Source organism: Dermacentor variabilis, chromosome 11 (genome assembly GCF_050947875.1).
Source record: "Dermacentor variabilis isolate Ectoservices chromosome 11, ASM5094787v1, whole genome shotgun sequence".
Classification (NCBI taxonomy): Eukaryota; Metazoa; Arthropoda; class Arachnida; order Ixodida; family Ixodidae; genus Dermacentor; species Dermacentor variabilis.
In genome coordinates this window covers 103,465,245-103,487,830 of record NC_134578.1, presented here as the reverse complement: position 1 = coordinate 103,487,830, position 22,586 = coordinate 103,465,245, and the positions used below count along the sequence as shown (strand labels likewise).

The 22,586-nt window shown below is 47.3% G+C and overlaps 1 protein-coding gene across 3 annotated transcripts in view; it reads right to left on the bottom strand.

Moving 5' to 3' along the window:
• Positions 1-6,691: 6,691 nt before the first annotated feature.
• The window catches only part of LOC142563973 (cytochrome P450 2J6-like), a 64,486-nt gene continuing 48,591 nt past the window's right edge, over positions 6,692-22,586 (bottom strand). For all 3 annotated transcript variants that reach the window (XM_075674731.1, XM_075674730.1, XM_075674732.1), the window contains exons 8-9: positions 7,851-8,038; positions 6,692-7,066 (exon numbers count right to left, since the gene is read on the bottom strand). In XM_075674731.1, the coding sequence (XP_075530846.1) occupies positions 6,885-7,066; positions 7,851-8,038 (370 nt within the window). In that variant the 3' untranslated portion in view covers positions 6,692-6,884. The remainder of the gene's footprint in view (positions 7,067-7,850; positions 8,039-22,586) is intronic.

Sequence of the window (22,586 nt, the reverse complement as noted above, 5' to 3'; positions counted from 1 at the left end):
TCACTGGGTAGTCAGTGGTCAAATAGGTAGCGTGTCGATTGCTCTGCTGAGGGAACGGGGTAAGAACCCAACCGTCGGACCAAACTTGGGTGACTGAACTCGTGGCAATGTGTACTCACGTACCACTCTTCAACGAACCTCTTCCGCGCTAGCATTAGTCACGATGCGGGACTTGGTGTAGGCACCGCTGTTCGAAGAAACTCTATGACGCCGACCTGGAGCACAGGGTGTTTGCCACACGGTCTGTGCTAGTCTTCAGTGAACCTCTTTGATGCCAACTTGGGTGACTGGTACGGGTCAGTAGGTGTGTACCGCGCTTCACTGAACGTCAATGACGCCAACTTTGGTGACTATAGCTATGTGCCGCTCTATCGCTTTCTGCTTTGCTCTGTACCCTGTTCCTTGGCTGTTTCATTTCATACGAAGCAATACGTTGATGTTGTTTCTGTCCACATTACTATTGGTTCTTTCCCGTAGAGCTGTAGTCAGCACAAGTGACGGAAAGAAAGGAGTCGCGCCACGAATGCGAACTGATGCAGTAATTTTTACGGGTGGGCGAATATACCACTAACTAGTTATTCCCATTCGAAAAGGAACTATCCGGCGTTTTTGAAACTAACCACCAGCAACTGACTCTTAATAAATCTGATTGGCTCCGTCTGCTAAGCGAAGCAGTGCTCATTATCACAACTGTAAAACAGGAAAACTTTTCGAAGCAATGTTGTCACAAATTGGGTAATGCAAGCTTTGTTTGCGGTTCCGTGGCAGAGGCCTACATGACAACCTGTAATTTTTGCTCGTAACCTGTCATTCAGTGTTTGTGGCAGTCTAGTTATTCGTGGCAGTTTTGTTTCTTATTCTACAAGCTGTGATGTTTTCCTTGCAATGAGTCTTTTTGCGCGTGTGTAGGGCGCTCAAGTCCTTCAACAGCCTTTTTCTTTTTCCACAATTTTACGATTTTTTTTTAGCGACCTCTGATTCAGCGTCTCGGGAAAGCTAGTCATACAGCAGCCATTCTTATCTTTAAAAAAAGCTTGTTTGCGACCAGGCTCGAAAGTTGTGGGAAGGCTACTTATTTAATTTTCTTTGTTCACAAATAGTCCTCTTTCGTTTAAAACTGATCCTTTGTCCCTGATAGTGGGTTGTGTTCTACAGTGAACCTGTTGATGCGACCATGGAACAGCTTGAGTCTTTTAGATGACAACATAACTCACGAAGTTTACATCTTGAGAAAATGTGGCAAGCAATAAGGTACAAGTGAATTTTGAAGTTAATGTGGCAAATTGTGGGTAAATTAAAATTGCTAAATACTCGTTCTTTACCCATTTGGAGGCCTTATCTGGAACGGTTCAAAAGTTTATCCGCATGCCTCGACAGAACTAAAGAGAGAAAATATTTATTTTCAGAAAATTGGGGCCATTTATGGGTGACTTGCACCGAAAGATTAAAGTGTGTAGGTTAATTAAGTGTTTTGAATATAATTATTCTATACTCGTCCTCAGAGAATTTTTATGTGTTGAGAAAAATACGCGTAGTTGCATCTATGCGGTATGCTTAATGAGCCATATGCGAGGCGCGTTGCTTATATTTCGTTGAACTAGGAAGCACGTTGTGAATGACGAATGATGAATGGTCGAACTGTACAGGTTACTTGTAGCCTTTGCAACAATTAGTCAAGCATTCTGGATGTGTCACGCTCCGGTTAACCACGACGTTTCCCAGAATCACTAAACAACGCAAAAAAGACATCAGCTTCCAATTCAACGAAAGTGGGGGCAATGCTAAGTGTGCTCTGTGGCCAAAATGATGCGTTTATATGGTTTGAATAGAAGCGTTACAAATAATTGTTGGACCCTCGTTTTCCTGGTTTTGCTCCACGCGTGATAACGAGGAATGTACTTTGTTTCTCTGGTGTCCTCGACGTACTATACAAGCCACCTCATTTGTATTCGAATAGACCAAGGGAAAATTGCTCGCTAATGCGTGCAAAGTACAAATAGTGCGGGTTAGTTACGACTTTTGTTATAAATTACGCATGCAAGTGCTCCTTAATTTTATAAGTATGCTTTACTAGAAGCGCAACACTGTGCAGGCTGCCCTGGCTTAACTACTGATGCCAACAAGGCCAAGTTAAGCGAACGTAAAGGTAACGCTATCGTAAATTTGTGCGTGAAGTCAAACGCATGTGTATTAGATATTACCTGTTTAAACATTCCTTTAGCAAGTGGTCGAAAGTGTCATGCTGCATTCTTTAGCTACGTACGTTTCCCTAGGTCCCGAAAGAAGTCTGCATGATAAAAACAGTTGTATATTGCAGAAATGCGGGGCTGGGTAACTGCAATTTGACCAGAAATTTATCGTTCATGACTTAACCAGGAGCGTTACAAATAATTATTTAGCCGTCGTTTTCCCGGTTTTCCCATGCGTCATAGTATGTTCGCCTGGTGTCCTCGGTGAAATAAAGAAGGTAGTTTCTTTATGCTTGGTGACAATAAGGGCCAGGTATAAGGGGTGGTGTTTGCGCAAAGGTGAAACAGAATGGGTCGAGTGCTGCCTTGGTGATAAATTATGCTAGTGCCTTCGAGCGTTACGAAGGGGTCTTACAGGAGAGGTGCAGAATTCAGCCTGCTGCTCTATAAATCTCTTTTGTTTCTGATTTTTGTTTTTTACATTATGGAGCTTTACGCACCAAAACCACGATCTGATTATGAGGTACGCCGTAGTAGGGGACTCCGGAAAATTGGACCACCTGTGGTTCTTTAACGTGCACCTAAATCGAACCACACGAGTGTTATGGCATTTCGCGTCCATCCAAATCCGGTCTCCCTGGTCAGGATACAATTATAAGTGCCACAGAAGCCAAATTTGCCAGAATTTGTGGAAGGATATGACAAATCTGTATGTGAAGTTACATGGTTGTGGATAAAATACAGTCCTTATGAAAAAAAAATTGTATCAATTGTTAGAAAGTGTCGTGCGGTCGCTATCCCCTGTTGCTAATTAGCCGACGCAACTTCGGTTGCACCATGTTTATATTTGGCAGAAAGGGTGGCCATGCTAAGCGCAACTTGTCACAAAATTGTCACGTTCCAGGCCCCCCCCCCCCCCCCCCCGAATGAGAAGCGTAACAAATAATTACTGAACCTGAGTTCCTTTTCTGTTTTTATGCCATCATATCCCTTTCGTAATTGGTTTCTGCGGTCTCATAAGTGTAGTGACCTACGAACAATGTCAATTTTATGCCACGGCCATGGGACAACTGTCAACGCAACAAGGATAAAATTTCGCGAAGACCGGAGTGGGGGGAGAGGGACAAAGGGGACACTATGGTCAATATTTAGGCGAAGCAAATTGTGTGTAGATGAATCACTGCCTTTATAACAAATTCCTTAAGAAGTGCCGAAAGCATTTTAAGTGGGCAAGACTTCAGAAGGAGCAGTCATATACTGGGAACGTTTTCAAATATGCGCTTTAAGTACAGGCAACTGGAAACTGTCATTTCAACTGCTCGAAAAAAAAAGCTTCCCTGGAAGCCGGGTTGGGACTGCGTAAGGTCGCACAAGCCTGCTCAAATTTTTGCTCGGACTAGTCGCTACAGGCGCGGTACATAATTATACAGCAGGAGTTGTGGCATCTCTAAAGCCGTGCGTCCGGCCCAGTGGCCTGGAGAAAAGCTATAGCGGCACTTGTTACCAGGGCTGCGCTGTTTGCATTAGGCTAAGGACCTAAAAGAAACTCGTCTGATAGCGGTCTCTTATGGATCTTTGCAATGGAAGAGACAAGTTGTTGTCGTTCTTGCGCGTACACGAGACACGCGCAAAATATACGCATTTCTTCCTTGTACCATCATCATTCGTCAGCCCTTTCCCTCCCCTTTCCTTCTCCCCAGTGTAGAGTAGTAGGCCAGAGCAAGTTATAGGTCAGGCCCTCCTCTCTGCCTTCCTGTAAATAAATTTCTCTCCCTCTCTACACAGCAAGAAATATTCATGCTGTAAGCAGATGCGCCCGAATTTAATTATTCGATTCGATATTCGACACAGACTATTCGTATTCGATTCGTATTCGAAAAGACTGATGTTCGCCCACCTGTGTGAGCGACCAGCACTCATTTAGAGACCATACGCCTCTGCAAACAATGTCGTTTTATTTCCGAAAGACGCGTACACATACTAAGCAAGACTCTGCCCACGATGGTTATAGTTTGCCTCCTGATATCTTGAACCTGTAGTTTAATAAAGATACCTGGTAATAATATTTTCTGTTACGCGATACGCGTAGTTGTTTGTTTTTGGTGTATGTGCAGCTCTTTATCAAATCTTTCATGCACCAGTGTATCTGAATGTGTCCTTGACGGCTGAATCTTTACATCGAAACAGCATGTCGACATACGTAGCGTCTGCATGCTGCCACTGTGTTACGTTTGTCTGTGCTTGTTTTCTTGGCCCCAGACATCTTTGCAAGCTACTTTCTCGTGGCTTTTACTGCGAAGTTGTCTATGGCTAGGATCGGCACAAAAATGTGTCTGAGATGTTGATAAAAACAGATTACCATGAGGGCCAGTCCTGTTGATATTGCAGAAAGGGTCCAAGTTCAATGGCACATACCCCTGTGGGGGTGGGGACCTGTAACGCACCCTTGAACTACCCTTGTCACACGTGGGACCGAAAGAGGTCCGAGAACAAAGGGTAACAATAGAGTTTTTTTTTTGAAAAAAAAATGTTTTGTGCAACTTTTTTCAAGAAGGACTGCTAAATTCTCGGCGCCAACGGCGAAAACGAGATAGTGCCACTGCTCGCATGTTCGTCGTCGTCTTCCATAGCTTCCTTCGTTGCTGCTCACCATTCCAGCGTGTAGGAAGGAAGGAAATGAATTTTATTGAAGGTCCTGCAGGCCACGAGTTCTTTGGGCTCTCGTGGAGTGGGCGTCTCCCACGACGGAACCGGGAGGTTGAGTTTCCTCGCATCGTCGTGGACCTGCTGGACAGCCCAGAGTTGGGAAGCGAGTTCTTCGCTCCGGATCGCTTCTTCAAACTTGCGCTTGTCCGGTTCGGAGTTTATGTGAGCTTGCGAGCACGGCCAGAGTAAATGACAGACGTTAAGGGATGTATTGCAATTGGTGCAATAAGACTTGTCGTAGAGCTAAGGCGTGTAATTTCAATTCTGTTGTCGTAATGGGGAGGCCGCGTTTGCGGGGGTATGGACCATTCATTGTCTTACGTGACGGACACATTTACTAACTGAGGTGACACGCGAATGTGTGTGCGTACCTATATTGCAAAGATGACCACACATTCGGAAAATAAATATGTTCGTACCTTTGTTCAATATTCTGGGTCACCTCTGTGTCGTGCGCTAAACAGCTTCGCTGGTCATTCATCTTCACATAGTGGAAGCGTGTGTATGACAAAACTTTGTTAATTATCCTGCCATTGATGGCCTGGGTCTAGGCCGTGCCGAGGGTAGCCTCCCGGGCTTGCTTCGGGCTTGCAGGCCCGAAGTTGGTCCTGAAGATCTGAGCTACTCAATGCGGCTCTTCACCGCGCCGCCTCTAGCTCATACGGGGGGGGGGGGGGGGAGGGAGGGGGGGCTGCAATTCTATTCTGAACTATTGCACAATCATAGAGTATATGCTCTAGGGTGGCTCCTCTATCATCAGATATCAAGGTATAATTCCGTAAACATGCGGTTAAGATGCACCGGGTTCCTGTAAGTTCTGATTTGAAGGCGCTTCCGGTCAACCGCCTGAGACCTGTCCAACTTTGGGCTAGGAGTTGGATATATACACCTATACTTTCTATAGAATTGAGTAATGTCACTGAAAGAGAAGAATCAGAATGAGAACGGGAGGATATCCCTATCTTCCCGTTCCATCTCCTCCTCGATCAGAGCCTCCCCCCCCCCCCCCCCCAATCGGGCGAGGTTAATGAGACCTCGCGCAACACGATGGGCAGACTCGTTAAGGTTGGCGGTGGTGGTGAATTCGCTCGCTGTATGAGCTGGGAACCAGATAATTTCCTTGTGAAATTCGTCAGGCGATATGAGTTTGGCTTTACTGTTCAGCATTCTTGCAGCCTCAGCTGATATCCGTCCTCTGGCGTAATTTCGTATAGCCGATCGAGAGTCCCTAATTATGTATCTACATTTGGGAGAAGCGATAGGCCGAGCGATGGCACCCTCCTCCACAACCTCAGATACCCTGGTTATGATTGAGCACGTGTGTATGATTTTTTGCTTTGTATTAATTGCTACTGCTCTAAACGTGTGGTGATTTGATTACTCCGCGGCGTCCTCGAATAGCGCTCCCTCGTCATTGCCATACTGTTTGAGTAGAGCTTTAGCTCTGCTCCTTCTCCGGCCCTGATTTAATTCCGGGCGCATATTTTTGGGGTAAATTTGGTATTTGAATTCTGCTTCTAATATCTCTGCCCAACGCAACCTTGGGTTCTTTCTGGTTGTGGTGATTGATTCGTAATTTATCGAGTATACTTCTGCCAGTCGGGGTGCCGGCAAGGCTCTGAATTTTTTGTGTTGTGCCATTCCCTCAGTCACTTATACAAATAAGAGCATTCATTCATTCTTTCATTCATATACGCGAGACAAAGCAGCACTAGCAAGACCTCCTCCGAACTACAGTGTCATGCGCACGTAGAACGTCAGCTATTCGAAATGGAGGCAGCAGACATCGATGAGGAAACGTTTGCCGCCACCTGTATTGCCAAGAACTCTTATCTTGGAAAACATTTTGTTGGGAGGGTTGGTTCGTAAGTGAGAAGGAAAACAGTAGCGCGAAGGAAAGAAGGACGAGACTAGCAGACGGGACTGTGTCCTCGTCTGGTCGTTGTTCCTTTGGCGCTACTGTTAAGCTTCACCCGGATAAAGGCTTAGCTAAGCCCGCGGCATGAAAACCAATTCCCGGGGCACTGGTCGCATCGCGATGCCTAGCACTTCGTCCTTAAGGGCCGCCGCACCATCGTACGGAGCTTCGACCGAGAAGTGGCGCAGGATGTTGGTGAAGAACATGAACACCACCATGACGGCAACGGACTCTCCGGGACACGAGCGTTTTCCTGCGTCAGTTTAAAATTAAATTTTAGCCTTAGTTTGTAGATGGAGACAGAATGGAGCAGCACTGAGGTAGCTTAAGAGCCATCTCTAAACTGTCATTAACAATGCCACAATTAAGCGCGAAATAATCGGAAAAGTATGAGATATCTTTTAATCATTATCGAATTTTGCCTCATTTGTCTGATATATTTAGGTTGTATTTGCTTTGTTTTAGTAAAGCGTAGCCTTTTACTTTTTGGTTCTTCTGGAATGGGCTGGAAATCTGCTGACTATGATGGAGACTCATTTTATAATAATTATTAATTTGTTTATTTACTTATTGGTATTTTTATAGTGAAATATTTAGTTTCCTGATATTGTTTATTCCGTCACCCCTGCTTCGAGTACACACCAAGGCATGCATTTTCTATCACACGTGACCACCGCAATCAGCCTCACAAAAGTGGGCAATTTCCTGGTACCACCACTGCCCTCGAATATTTCAGCGATGCATATCTAGCGATCATCGGCAACTGCAGTGCTTCGAGTCAAACGTCTTCACACCGCGATACGAGAGGGTGTTCTAAAGCAAATAAATACTTTCACTAACATGATCCTCCAGCACGGGTGTATAGCGACTTCTTCTTGGCAAATTCCTGATTTTAGTCATCGTAAACAACGTCTTGTCAGGGCACTAAAGTTTCTGCATAATTACTTCTTTTTTTTTCATGGAATTGCTCAGTATATAGCAGTCTGCTTGCGGAGTGCTTAACGCCTCATGCTCAGCTAGATGTACCCCAGCCTTACCGTACGAGAAGGGGATCAGCCGCTCGGACTTCTTCGCCGACTTTCCGTCGTCGCTCAGAAAGCGTTCTGGGCGGAACACTTCAGGGTCTCCCCAGAAGGAAGCTTCGTTGAAGACCGACCAGAAGGAAGGAATAACGATGCTGCCACGGGGTACGAAGTAGCCGCCCAAATTAATGTCGGCGCTTGCGCTGCGTGAACCGCAAAAGAAAAGGCGATCCGTTAATTGGTATAAAGAAAACAACAACAAAATAAATAAATAAGCAAGTACAAGCAGCGAGAGGTTACGCCTGCAGTGTAATATCGTATTCGGAGACACTTCGTGCTTTGTATGTTGGCTTCGTGTGCGCGACACAGCATCATCCGAAGGAATGCGATTTAACAATATCCCTAATTAAAAAAAGAAAAGAGAAACGCCGCCTGAAATAAGCACGAGCGTTTTCTGTTGGATCTGAATGTCCTGCGTCGCTAGTGGTCCTTTCCTTTTCAGACCCCTCGTACACTGAATTGTACGTTGGCCTCAATCCTTCTCAATGTTAAATCCTAATTGATTAGGTTAACCGTTCATACCGGCGATAAATTCAGATGCCTTTTGTGATGATTAGGACATTCGTCACGTTTGCTTGTGTGCCGTAAGAAAATAAAGTGCAAGCAAACGTAAACAAACAAACGAAAAAAAATTAAGGGCCATTCCACTCTGTGAAGGTGAATGACCAGCGAAGCTGTACCACGTCACGCAGGGTTAGACAAAGGTATGCGTATTTATTTTCATCATTTGTTGATTGTATAATGACGATAGCTTTGTGAATACTGTGATATACACTGACTGGTTCAGTTACACCCCATCACGGAATTCTGGCCAAATCTAAATCCACACACGATCGTTGTTGAGTAGTTAAGTGGCTTGGATTGGTGTGGCACTTCAAACCAAACCCTTCTAGCATAAATTGAGTGAACCATTTCTTTTATGGTTTTGAAATGTCCACATTGGTCTCCAATGATGATCACAGGGGTAGTGTCATCACGACTAGCCCATGCAAAGTGCGTGGTCATGTACTTCCCGATATCACGCTCGGGCGTGCCTGGATATATATATATATATATATATATATATATATATATATATATATATATATATATATATATATATATATATATATATATAATTTATTGATTCTTTATTTAATTTATTAAGCACAAGTAACGGAAATTAAAGTGGATGAAAAACAACTTGCCGCAGGTGGGAACCGAACCCACAACCTTAACCTGACCTTATTACATAACGAGGGTCTCGAATCCGGCAACATTGATGCCTTCAGGTAGCATATGTGGGTTTATTGACCAGTTGCCGTCACCCAAAAAGATCATGTTCTCGTGACGCCTGCGGCAAAAAAGACCGCTGGCTAACATTCCCAGGGTTCTGCTAAGACACACAAATACTCAAGAAAGTGGATGGGAAAACGGCGCCGCGGTAGCTCAATTGGTAGAGCATCGCACGCGAAATGCGAAGGTTGTGGGTTCGGTTCCCACCTGCGGCAAGTTGTTTTTTCATCCACTTTAATGTCCATTAATTTATCGTTTCGTTATTTCATTTATTAAGTACAAGTAATTTCCCCTATGTCGTCCTTGGTGTCAGTGTTTGTTGGCTTCTTCTGTTATATATATATATATATATATATATATATATATATATATATATATATATATATATATATATATATATATATATATATATAACACCAGAAGCAAGAGACATGGCGTGGCTGAGACGCCACACCTTTATTCTAAAGCACGCGCACTTCTTCATCGTGCGCTTCTGCAGCTATCGCGTTCTTGTCACACATTTTCCCCTTCCCTTGAGAAAGTCTTAGTTCAGAAGAAGCAAAATAACGCCGCAATTTTGTGACATCAACAATGTCGCTGTGTCTGCCTAAAGCAATCGCTGAGCGGTTGATCTCGTAGTTCGCTTGTGATACCTTGCGTGGGTTCTTGTAAGGACCTTTCATGACGGAACTCAACTTGCCGTTGTTGGGATGCCATGATGTCTCGTAATGCACTGAGTCACCGACTTGAAGGTCAAGCGGGAGAAACTTCCTGTCATAGGTTACTTGGTTCTTACTGTGGTAGCATATGCTTCAATAAAACTTGGTGCTGGGCTAGTTGGTAATGCATTCTTTAAAACGTTCTTTAAAGCTAAAAGGGACGAACACACGGTGAAGAGATGACACGACGAAGCGTTCCCTCGTCGTCGTGTCGTCTTTTCACCGTGTGTTCATCCCTTTTAGCGCAACCATCAGTTTTAAAAATGTATTGTGGTAGGTGAGCGAATTCTTGACCGCAGTTTTGCTTGCTTCAACAGGTTCACCTCGTTTCTTCAGTATGGATGGATAAGATGGAATTCCACACATCCTGTATGAAGGTTCGTAACAATTAACTTCGTGAGGTGTTCAATTGTATTCGTCGATAACATCCGATGGCAGCTTAGTCCTAGACTTCTGTGGTTCATCGTTGATCTTGCATTTCGGTCTCCAGACTATGGTTTGAGTTGTCCGCTCGTTCATACCGCTGCATTGTGGATGATGAGATGACGTTAAGAGTTGATGTATTCGGTTATGCTTTAGAAACTGCTTAAGTTTTCCTGGTGTGAACCCTGTTTCACGATCCGAAAGAAACTTCCGTGGTTTTCCGGCAGCAGAAATGCTTTTTCAGCATGAAATGAAGGCGTCGTTGTTTTCATTTTTGTGAGCGAATGCCCATACATAGCGAGTGGCACGATCAATGACCAAGTAGACGAATCTTTTTGATGAACCGTATCCAGAAAATCGTCCAGTGGTGTCCATTGCAAGGACATCAAAAGGTTCTTCAGCTAGAGCCAGTGACTCAAGTGATCCGTACTTCCTTGCTTTGGTCTTATTGCACTTCTGTCATGTGTCACAATGTCGAATGTAGTCAGCGACATCGATTATTATATCTGGCCAATAGTGTTGTGAAAACAGCAGTGAGAATGTCTTCTTAACGCCGACATGCCCAAAATTTTGATGTGCGTTCCTAAGAATGGTTGGGCGCAGCTCATGGGACACGTGTATCTTCCTTAGGCCTTTCCTTTTGACGACGACTATACCGTTTTCTAGCGAGTACGTTCATCTATGGCGCTCGTTGTTACATTTCTGAAGATCGGTGGGCGAGAGAAGCTGCACTACTGGAGCTCTGGAAAGTGCGTCAGCTTCAACATTGCTTACGCCTTTCTGGTGTTTAATGTTGACCTCATAAATTAACAACTTTAACGACCACCGAAAGAGCCGACCTTGAGGATTCATGACATTCTTCAGCCACTGTAGCGCAGAATCATCCGTCACAACTGTGAATTGCATTGCTTCCCATGAAGAAAACAATGTCACTTACCAATCATATTTACGATGGCAAGACATTGCCTTTCTGTGACGGCGTAGTTAACTTCGTGCTTGAGTAGGTTACGGGAATAATAGGCAACGGGATGTTCATTGCCTTTGTCATCTGGCTGCTTCAGTACGGCACCAATCCCTTCACCAGATGCATCGCAGTATACAGTGCATGGTCTTGAAGCGTCGTTATGCGAAGCATTGGTTCTTCGCTCAAGTGCTTTTTGAGTTCCAAAAAGGCTGTTTCGCAAACCTCTGTGCACTTCCATTTAGTGTCTTTGTAGAGCAATTTTGTGAGAGGAAGAGCGATATCGCTTAAATGAAAGATGTATTAGTGTTTACGGTGCCGAGAAAACGCTGCAATTCTTTCTCTCGTTTGGGTGCTGGAAAATTGAGTACAGCAAGAACGTTGCTTTGCCTAGAAGTAACAGTTCCTTGTGAAATTTCTTGGGCCAAATACTCGATGCTGGACTTGGCAAATTGGCAAATTGGCACATACTCGGTCTTGAAAGCTTTGAGTAATCCCTCGAGATGTCGCAGATGGTCATCAAAGGTCTCTGAATACGCGACAGCGTCGTCAAAGTAGTTGATTACACTACTGAGCCGATGTTTCGCTGTTATTGGGCCTTATAACGTAAAAACTATTCCAATGTATTTTTATTCCAATCTCCTGACGTCAAATTTGCGTTACCGCCGACGCAAGCATCAGGCGGTCACCCGCAGGGTTGACTGAACAAGCCAATCAAACACTCTCCTCGTTTATAGGAGGTTACTTTTGTTTGCTTTCAAAACGAATAATATTGCCTACAGTGAGCGGCTTGTCTTATCTCATTGGCTGACAAGAGGCGAGGAGCACGCTCAAGTGGAGAGGGATTTGATGGGGCCGAGCCACTGCACTGAAAACCGATAACCGGATGAAGAGGCTGGCGCCGGCTCTGCGATTGGTCCGCTTTCCCTTGTTTAACTTGCGGTGGCTGGTCGAAAATCGCGGCGGCATCCAACAGAGGCTTGAGAATGCTGCTAAAACGGATCCTCAGCAAAGAAGAGTTGGCAGCACGAAGCCGTAAACATGCCGAAATTGCTCGAAAACGGGCACACAAAATGTTTTATTACACGCAAATAAACCCATGCTTTCCGGCAGGTGCGTGTAGCCAGTGACTGAGCGATCGGCGGCAGCCATATTTTATTCCTTTCGGAACGACGCAGCCTGCGGCTATTCAGAAGAAAACTCACTTTTGTTCGGCATATTAATGCATCTTTAACGCGTACACGTCACGTTGACGCGGTGAGTTCTTGCGGTTTTGTGACGTCGCGTGACAGGCAGGTGAAGTGGGTGTAGCCCGAAACCTTTTTACCAATAACCGAGGCATAATGGCGGAGGCGGAAATGCGTCGAATCAGAAATAAATGTTCTGCTTTTGTTCGGTCAACTCAGATATAATAAGTGTGTACACGTCATATCAGATGTGGAGCTATCGCGGTTTTCGTGACGTCGCGTCACAGCCAGGCGAAGTGGGGGGTGGTCCAAAAAGTTTTTGACCAATCGCGTACCGCTGATTGCAGAAATGGAATAGAAAAGCTTGGAATAGTTTTACGTTATAGCACCCATTGACTTCATGGCTTTTTCAAATGCAGCAGGAGGGTTATTAACCCAAACGGCATCACCAGCCATTCATAATCGCCATAAGTCGCGACAAATAGTTTTCTAAATGTCGTCAGAACGCATTCCAACATGCCACTGTCCAGAAGTCACATACAAAGCAGTAAAGAAGTGCATTTCCCTAGTGGTCAAGGACATCGTCAATCTGGGGAATTGGCTGATAGTGGAGCACCGTTACGGAATTCTGCTTGCGGTAGTCAATACATAAACAAGTGCGACCCTCGCCTTTCTTTTCCGCTAGAATGACGGGTACGGCATAGGGGGACAATGATGGTCTCACAACACCTTCCTAAACAAGGATGTCAGCTTGTTTTCCCATTTTTGCCTTGTCAACTTGCGAACATCTGTATGGTGCTCGATGAATTGAAACAGCATTGGTAAGTGCGATCCTATGTTGCTCAGTAGAGATGCATCCACTATCTGTCTGGTATTGCGAGAAGTTAACTTCATATTTATTTAAAAGACATTCCAGCATAGCGTCTTGCCGTTCTGCCAAATCTGCCTTTGTCAGGTTCTTGATCAGAGAGGTTTTAGTGCTTTCCTCATGTTTCTCTGTCTTTCGTTCTAAGTTTTGAGAAAGATTGAAGTACGAGGCGCTGTCTAGGCCAAGAATCAACCGCGCTCGCATGCCTTGAACTGATGCAAGGAAAATAATTTTTTTACCTTATCAAACTGGAAAAGGTGCTCACTTTGTCCACGCACATGGAGGTCGTGCCGCAGGGCATCTGATCGGGATACATATTTTTTTTTTCTTTGGTGACATAACCGTCAGTGATAAGAACCAATTTTAAAACAATTATGTTCTTGAGATGCCTTCCGGTCTCGGGGGCTCAGGTGAGGTCGGTAAGGCGGTTTCACAGGAGGGGAAAATGTACTTCCTCGCGGCATGGAGAGCGCGCCACGTGACCCCGCGGAGCTCCCCATGGGGACGAGGGGGAGGGGGGGGGACGTTTGCTCGAGAGCTGCAAACACTGTCGTAGCGTCGGTCAGGGAGATGGGCTTAGCCTTCGTGCGTGCATCTGCTCGTCAGAGAGAGAGAGAGCGTGATTGTGAAGAGGAAGAGGCGCTATTCATAATCACAGTCTCTTTCTCTCTCTCGCTCGCAAGGCATGTGCACGAGCACACAACAACCCACTGAAACCTTTATAAGTTACCCTCGGGATGTTATCGTCTTGTGCAAGTGTGTCAGTGCGTCGATGACTGAAGGCAAACAAATTAAGCACATCGTGAAAGCAATCTCTGAAAGCGTGTTCCAGGCGTTGCTCTCAATGTCGTCATCGACTTATGTCATGACGAGCTCTGCCGGTAACAACTTCTAGCCCAGCGTTTTCCTGAAGACAACAAGTCACCCGCATCCCCGGCTCTTTCCTTCGACCACGCCTCTGTACTAATGCAAATCAAACAGTTCTTACACGATGAAGTTGCCCGTCAACCACCCTTATTGTCATGTGGACAGGAGAGCCCACGACGTCCCTGCCATCCACCCTTCGTCAACACATTCAACAGCAAGGTTTCGAGGCTGAACCTGTTGCTTTCAGTGTTTTGTGCAACGTGCGAAGGCGAAGAAACAACTTTAATGAGCTCAAATAAAAGAAATTCCAACATATTTATTGAATGATTATGCAGGTTCCCCGCGCGCATCATAATGTAACTACAGAAATTTGATTCACAGCAGGCCATTGACCGCGCATTTCACCGTGTAACAAAGTAGGCAGCAATGTGGCACGCCTCCTAGCCCAGTAAACAACCACAGTTGCGGTCTCCTAGTTTTGGTAACAAAGAAAAGAAGACCATTTTCACGCTTATACCGGGGGCGCCACCACGTTTTATCACATGGTGACGCGTCCATTGCTTGTCTCAGCTGCCTAACTTTCCTCCGTGTTTACAATGGATGTACGTGACGCCCCCGTGGGGTTCAGCAAACCTCTGTTTCGACAAACTGCCCTCTGATGCGGTGGTCAAAGCTTCGTGTCGTCCACCCAGTCACCGTCTACGATATCCGCCGAAACAGAGGTTTGCTGAGCCGCACTGGGGCGTCATGCACATTCATTGTCAATACGGAAGCAGCTGAGACAAGCAATGGACATACACCGACGTGGTCAAACATGGCGGCGCCCACGGGATCGCAGTGAAGAGGTCCTATAAAACAGCGCGTCAGCTTGTGTCTGTGAAAGCTCTCTTTATTGGCGTGGCAGGTACTGGTTTGTGCACAACTATGTTCGACTTTGCTTCGAGTGCAAACACCGCAAGTGTCCGGCACATCTGGAGTCCTGGCCGTTGTAGTCCCCTTCCGTACCCTGCTCGGCCCTTCGATTGATGCGGTGTCGACCTGTACGCATCACTTCCGTGCACTGCTGTGGGCAAGCGCCAGATCACTGTGACCGTTGACCACCGGACGCAGTATGCGGAAAACGCCACCATGTCAGCCGGCGCATATACTGCCCATGACGTTGCGCCATTTTTTCTTGCAACGTTTCGTTCTTCGCCATGGCGCGCCACGAAAACTGTTGATCGATAGAGACCATGCCTTTCTTTAGAAAGTTGCGCTCCTCATCCGATGACGTACGGTTTGTTCGCCGTACCGCGAGGGCATGGCACGCGCGGACTAATGTTCTCACAGAGCGCTTCAACCGCGCTCTCTGTGACGCGCAGTCTTGATGTATATATCGCCTCTGACCAAAGTGATCCCGTGCTACCGTTTGTGATGTGTCCCGCGGCAGTCCCACAGGCAGGGCAGTACCACAGGCAGTCACTGGCTTCCCTCCTTGCTTCCTTTTGTGCGGTCGCAAAGCATGTGCTGCATTAGACGGCCTTCTTCAACATCGACCAGATGACTCTGAGTCTGCGCCTCTGTCCGCAGCCGGTCGACATGACGAAGGGTGCCGCCATCTTGCCTACTGCTTTTCGACAGACTACCAATACTAGGAGAAACCGCGACGCGATTACGACTGTACTTTAGGTTCCCCCTGATGATTTGATTTGGCTCCGTGCACCTCGGCTCCTCGTTCGGCTGCCTGATCAAACATCACGGGACGTGCTGTCTGTTGTGCGACGAAGTTCTCCCGCTCATTGTCTGGTTGAGCCAATCACAGCTTCCACGGACCTTCGTCGTCGTCGTCGTCGTGGCTGCGATACTGTGGGCGCCGGACACTTGACCTCATCTTACAGCCCGCTTGTTATGTCCTGTGCTTAGGTCGTCAAGGTGGCTATGGTCGAGGACGGTTACAAAGAACGATCAACAGACGTGCTGCAGCAGCATCGCCAGCGCGCCTCGCGACGGGGTTCCCATCTTAGGGAACGTTTTAACCAAACCCGAGACATCATTTGCACGCTGTAATAAGCAGCATCACGATATACATGTTTCGCCGAGTGCCATAGCGAAATCCCGCAGAGACGAAATTATTCGGCGTTATGTCAACTATTAAAATATGGGAGCTTATGTGAGAGTATCAATTGTTGCAATTCATACCGGCGTTTTTTCAAACCGATCGTCTCGAGCATCACGGAGGCCGCACGAAACTTGCACAGACGCATCTTTGCCTTAATTTTTGCGAAGTTGGGCTGCTGTTTGCGGCGATGCTCCTTATGTGGTCCATTTGTGACAATCTGACGCATGTGACAATATTTCCTGTTTATGTTTTCTTTGATACGTGCTTTATTTAGCTCGCAATATTAGGCCGATGCTCTAAACTGAGTTACATCGCGGTACCACGTATTTGTAACATCTGGAAATAGATTCAGGGAATATTTGATGTTTTTATGGCTGCCGCGCTATAGGAAATAAAACAGGTGTCAAGGGAATTGAGCGCGCTGACAAGAGTACAGCTGGCGGTTTCACCGCTTTTGCGCAGTGCACGTTCAGGGACGAAGATATTAAGCGGAAGCAACAAACACCGCGCGCATGAGCGGCCTTGCAAAATGACGAGCCGACTTTCAGCGACACTGCTGTTTTCGAGCGCTCGCGTACCTTTGGCCGTCCATCGCCCAAAACACGGTTTCCATTCTCTTCGAACAGCTGCAATATCACTGCCACATTCAGCTCTGCGAGGGACCGGGCCAAATATAGTCGATGCGCTTCGCAAAACACGCCTTTAATGCTGGCCAGGGCTTGCAAGCCCTGGCCAGCATTACTAATACATGTATTAGTAATGTTTACATATCTTAGAATTAACTAGGAGACGGTTATTGTCTGTCACATAAACAGAACCATGTCGTCCATTGGCTTCAAACTTAAACTCGAAGCGACAGTCAGTTCCGGGAAGAAAACGCTAGCAACAACCACTTAACGCTTTCCAGCGTTCGTATTAGTAATCTTTCTTTCTTTCTTCAGAAGACTGCAATTAAGCAACAGGTACCCTTTAAAGTTTCACCACAGATCACTGATAAGATACCTCGCATAGCGAGCAAATGAAATCTCGCGGCCCCGTTCGCATCTCTCAGGTCAGCGGGAAAACATTTTTGCACACACACGCGTCGCATACGACGCATCTAAAGAGGGTGAAAACAAATATTTAGTAAATTGGTCAAACCTCATAATTAGGCCAAACACTACAAAAAGTTGTGTCTTAGTGGTCCTGCAGATAGCCTGAATATATATCTCTAAATTTAAACGTTGGTGCAGCATTTAGTTTCCGAGGACATAGGAAATTATACAGCTTTCCAGCGCTTCCAGTCGCACCAACAGCTTGGCTCTTAAAAGAATGATTGTGATAACCGCAACCCTTACATACAAGACTTCCCTTACGTCAATACATATATAGGTGATTGGCAACTGCCGCACAGGTTACTATTGGCCCGTCGGCCGTTATATCCCCAGTGGGCTGTTGCGTTTCGCCTGCGACACGCGGTTTTGCCGGCGCGACTGCGGCGGGGCGGCAGACATTTTGGCCCGTTCGTCGTCGCCGCAACGCTCCCCGCCAGGTGTTTCCAGGCGTTTCCAGGCATGTTCCGATGCCACGTGTCTTCATGTGCGTGTGTGAGTGTATGTGCCATTGTGCCCGAACCAGGCGATGCGACAGCAGGGGTCATCCTCCCCTTCCAGTCATTGTGCCTGAACCAGGCGATGCGACAGCAGGGGTCATCCTCCCCTTCCAGTCATTGTGCCTGAACCAGGCGATGCGACAGCAGGGGTCATCCTCCCCTTCCAGTCATTGTGCCTGAACCAGGCGATGCGAAAGCAGGGATCACCCTCTCATTCCAGTCATTGTGCCCGACCGGCAGCGCTACGACAGTGTGCGTCACCATTAGCCCATTGTACACTCACGTGCTCGTCTATTGAGGGGTTCCTTCTTGCCCTCAACTGCGAGAGTATAAAAACAGCTGCCCCCGGACGCCAAAGAGAGGGCTCCGATTTCTTCTGTTGAGTAAAGTGCACTCCCGTCTCTCTACTTCGGTCAACCTGACCGCCAACTCTTTGCGATGTTAAAATAAACAAGTTGTTTTGTTGTTACCAGTCGACTCATGCTTTGCCGGGACCTTCGGATGCTTCCAGTTGTACCCCAGGCCGCCAGGCCAACGCTACCCTTGGGGCTTGCGACCCAGGTACAACCACGGGCGTCAGCGCCGAGTTCCCAACAGATCGTACCAGCGGTGCGATCCAAACATCTGGTTGGCAGCGGTGAGATCGCCTCCGACTCCAAATAACTGTCTGCCAGCGGTGAGATCGCGACAACGGAGGCCAGCAGCGAAGAGATGCAGTTGACTGTATGCTGAGCAGCTCAACGACGATCCGGGAGCAGTGCAACGAGCCCTGTGTGATGACTGGTTGCCTGCAGCGGAACGACTGCGCTGGACTCTTGGCTGCGAGGTTTGGTGAGTGCGGGACTTTCTTCTTCTGAGCTTTGCCAGGCTTTTGTTAGTGTCAGAAACAGAGCTGGTAATTGTGGTTGTCGTTGCTGCCGGGTTAGTTTGCGGCAAGACAATAGTAAGCAGTAGAGAAAGCAGCATTCAGAGCAGCCATGGATTTGAAGTCGTTGCGCAAACCGAAATTGTTGGAGCTTGCAAGAGAGTTGGGTCTGGATGTCTCGGACAAACTCAGAAAACCAGAACTGCTAAAGGCTATTCTTGAGTTAGAGGCTGAGGATGACGAGCTGTCGGAATGCCTTGAGACTATTGAGGAGAGGTCAAAAAGACAGGAGCGCGAACTTAAAGAGCAAAAAGAGAAACAGGAGCGCGAACTTAAAGAGCAAAAAGAGAAACAGGAGCGCGAACTTAAAGAGCAGAAAGAAAAAGAAGAGCGTGACCGTCAACACGCTTTGGAAATGAAGCGTCTTGAGGTAGAGATGGAACGCGCTCGTAATGGAAGTCAGGCACACGGTGCAGGAGAACGAGTATTGTTCAAAATGACTGACCTGATGCGGCCGTTTAAGCTTGGAGAGGACATTGGTTTGTTCCTGGTTAACTTTGAGCGAACGTGCGAGAAGCAGGGGTTCTCTCGGGAAACGTGGCCACAGCGCTTGCTCACTTTGTTACCCGGCGAGGCGGCCGACGTAGTCGCTCGCTTGGATAGAGAGGAGGCAGAGGATTTCGACACAGTGAAATCGAGTCTTCTAAAAAAGTACCGGCTGTCTGCGGAGGCGTTCCGTCGGAAGTTTCGGGAAAATGAGAAAGGCAGAAGTGAGTCATATACAGAGTTTGCGTATAGGCTTATGTCAAACATGCAGGAGTGGCTCAAAGAAGAGAAAGCGTTCGGTGACCACGATAAAGTTCTGCAGTGCTTCGGGCTAGAACAGTTTTATAGTCGGTTACCGGAGAACGTGCGATACTGGGTCTTGGATAGGCCAGACGTTTGTACGGTGGCTAAAGCCGCTGAGCTAGCCGAGGAGTTTGTGACGCGTCGGGCTCGCGGAGCTAAGGACGGTCAAAAGGGTGAATTTGGCTCGAAGTTTGAGAGGCCGAAGTTCACACCCATGAGAGAAAAGGGGGACACGCGTAGTGCGGATGCGAGTGAAAGCAGTCCGACCAAACGTAAAGAGACGGCGGCAGCCAAACGCAGAAAGCGGTTCGAGATGAGGCGAGCGGGCGTTTGTTATACGTGCCAGAAGCCGGGTCACTTTTCGGCGCAGTGTCCGGAAACGACACCAAAAGTTGTGTTTTTTTCAATAGGCAGCACTGACGAGAACATGAAGCTTCTCGAGCCTTACATGCGAGACCTCCTCGTGAACGGGAAAGAGTGCCGAGTGCTTCGCGATTCCGCAGCTACGATGGATGTAGTTCACCCGTCTTACGTAGAACCCCATATGTTCACGGGCGAGTGCGCATGGATCAAGCAAGCCGTGGAAGCTCATAGCGTGTGTCTGCCGGTAGCAAAAGTGCTTATTGAAGGACCTTTCGGAGCGCTTGAGACGGAGGCGGCAGTGTCATCTATGCTGCCACCCCAGTACCCGTACCTATTTTCAAACAGGTCCGATCACCTCCTGCGCGAGAAGGGGCTTTTGTTTGGTGAAGCTAGTGTTCAGGCCTTAACCAGATCGAAGGTTCGGGAGCTCGCTGCAAAGGCGGTAGTTGCGGGGCTGACGTTATCAAACAACGAAAAAGGGTCAGAGGCGCAGCAAGCTGATATTCAGAGCACGCCCGAACTGAATAAACTTGAGTCTGTAACGTTAAAGGCGCCAGATACTGGAGAGGAAACGCCCGACACGGGAAAGTTAGAAGAGCTATCTACTGATTTGCTCATCGCGCCTACGTCAGACGGACTTGATAGGTTGCTAAAAGTCAGCCGGTCGGCTTTGATAGCCGAGCAAAAGAAGGATGGTAGCCTAGAAAACATACGCTGCAATGTCAAAGAAGGTATCGCCAGGAAAACTGCGCGTTTTGTGGAAAGAGGTGGAGTCCTGTACCGGAAGTATCTAGACCGCAGAGGAGTGGAGTTCGATCAGCTGATCGTGCCTCAATGCTATCGTCAGGATCTGTTGCGCTTGTCACACGGGGGTTCGTGGTCCGGACACCTAGGAGTTAAGAAAACTAAGGACCGTCTCTTGCAAGAGTACTATTGGCCAGGGTGTTTTCGGGACGCAGACCATTTCGTGAGGACATGTGACACCTGTCAGCGGGTGGGCAAACCAGGGGACAAATCAAGGGCGCCGTTGAAATTGGTACCTATCATAACGGAGCCTTTTAGACGGCTCGTTATTGATACTGTGGGACCTCTGCCGGTAACAGCCACGGGGTACAGACACATTTTGACTGTGATCTGCCCAGCGACAAAGTTCCCTGAAGCAGTGCCGCTTAAAGAACTCAGCTCAGTTGAGATAGTTAATGCACTACTGTCCATATTTGCGCGAGTTGGTTTTCCTGCAGAAATTCAATCAGATCAGGGCACAGTGTTTACTAGCGCTTTGACGACAACTTTTCTCGAAAGGTGTGGGATAAAGCTGCTACACAGCTCAGTGTACCACCCACAGTCGAATTCCGTTGAGAAGCTCCACTCCGTCATGAAGCGCGTGTTGAGAGCCTTGTGTTTTGAACATCAAACTGACTGGGAGCTGTGTCTGCCTGGGGTGATGTTTGCTTTAAGAACCGCGCCGCATGCGGCTACGGGGTTTTCGCCAGCTGAACTGGTGTACGGTCGCTCGCTTCGATCTCCGCTTCGCATGCTTCGAGAATCGTGGGAAGGTAGGGGCGACGACCCAGTCGTGGTGGAGTACGTACTTAAGCTCCTCGAACGCTTAAGAAGGGCACAGGAGTTGTCAGGTGAAGCAATGACAAAGGCCCAGCAGAGGGCCAAGGTTTATTATGATCGGACAGCCAGGGCCCGTCGTTTTGAGGTGGGCGATGAGGTCATGATATTGCGCACATCGCTAAACAACAAACTAGACGTGCAGTGGGAGGGCCCAGCACGAATTGTTCAGAAACTGTCGGACGTTAACTACGTGGTAAGTCTGCCAGGAAAGCGGAAAGCACAGCAAGTTTACCACTGTAATCTGCTCAAACCTTATAGACAAAGGGAAGCAGTGGTGTGCATGATGGTAAACGTTCCTGAAGAGCTTCCGGTCGAGCTTCCGGGACTAGGCTCAGTGACGAACAGGGAAGACACCGGTCAAGTCATTAGTGACCTTATCAGTAAAGCACCGCTGTCGCCCGAGCAGAAAACCGAACTACACCAGCTATTACAAGAGTTTCAAGGTCTGTTCTCTGAGAGGCCTGGTAGGACTTCTGTACTTACTCATGATATAGAACTTACCTCCCCAGAGCCAGTACGATCCAAGGCGTATCGGGTGTCACCCCGCCAGAGCGATATTATGGAGGCTGAGGTAAAGAAAATGCTACAGCTCGGTGTTATTGAGGCAGGTGAGAGTGATTATACCTCCCCTTTGATTTTAGTTGAGGTACCGGGCAAGGAACCTCGTCCTTGCGTCGACTACCGCAGGCTTAATTCCATCACTAAGGATCAAATTTATCCGATCCCTAACATCGAGGAGCGCCTTGAGAAAGTTAGTAGCGCTCAGTTTATTTCCACCCTAGATCTTGTCAGGGGTTATTGGCAGGTTCCACTTACAGAAGAGGCTAGTAGGTATGCGGCGTTCATTTCACCAATGGGAACATTCCGTCCTAAAGTGTTGAGTTTTGGTTTGAAGAACGCGCCATACTGTTTTTCAAGCCTCATGGATAAAGTGTTGCGGGGACAGCAAGAATTCGCTTTACCGTATCTAGACGACGTAGCGATATTCTCCGCATCCTGGTC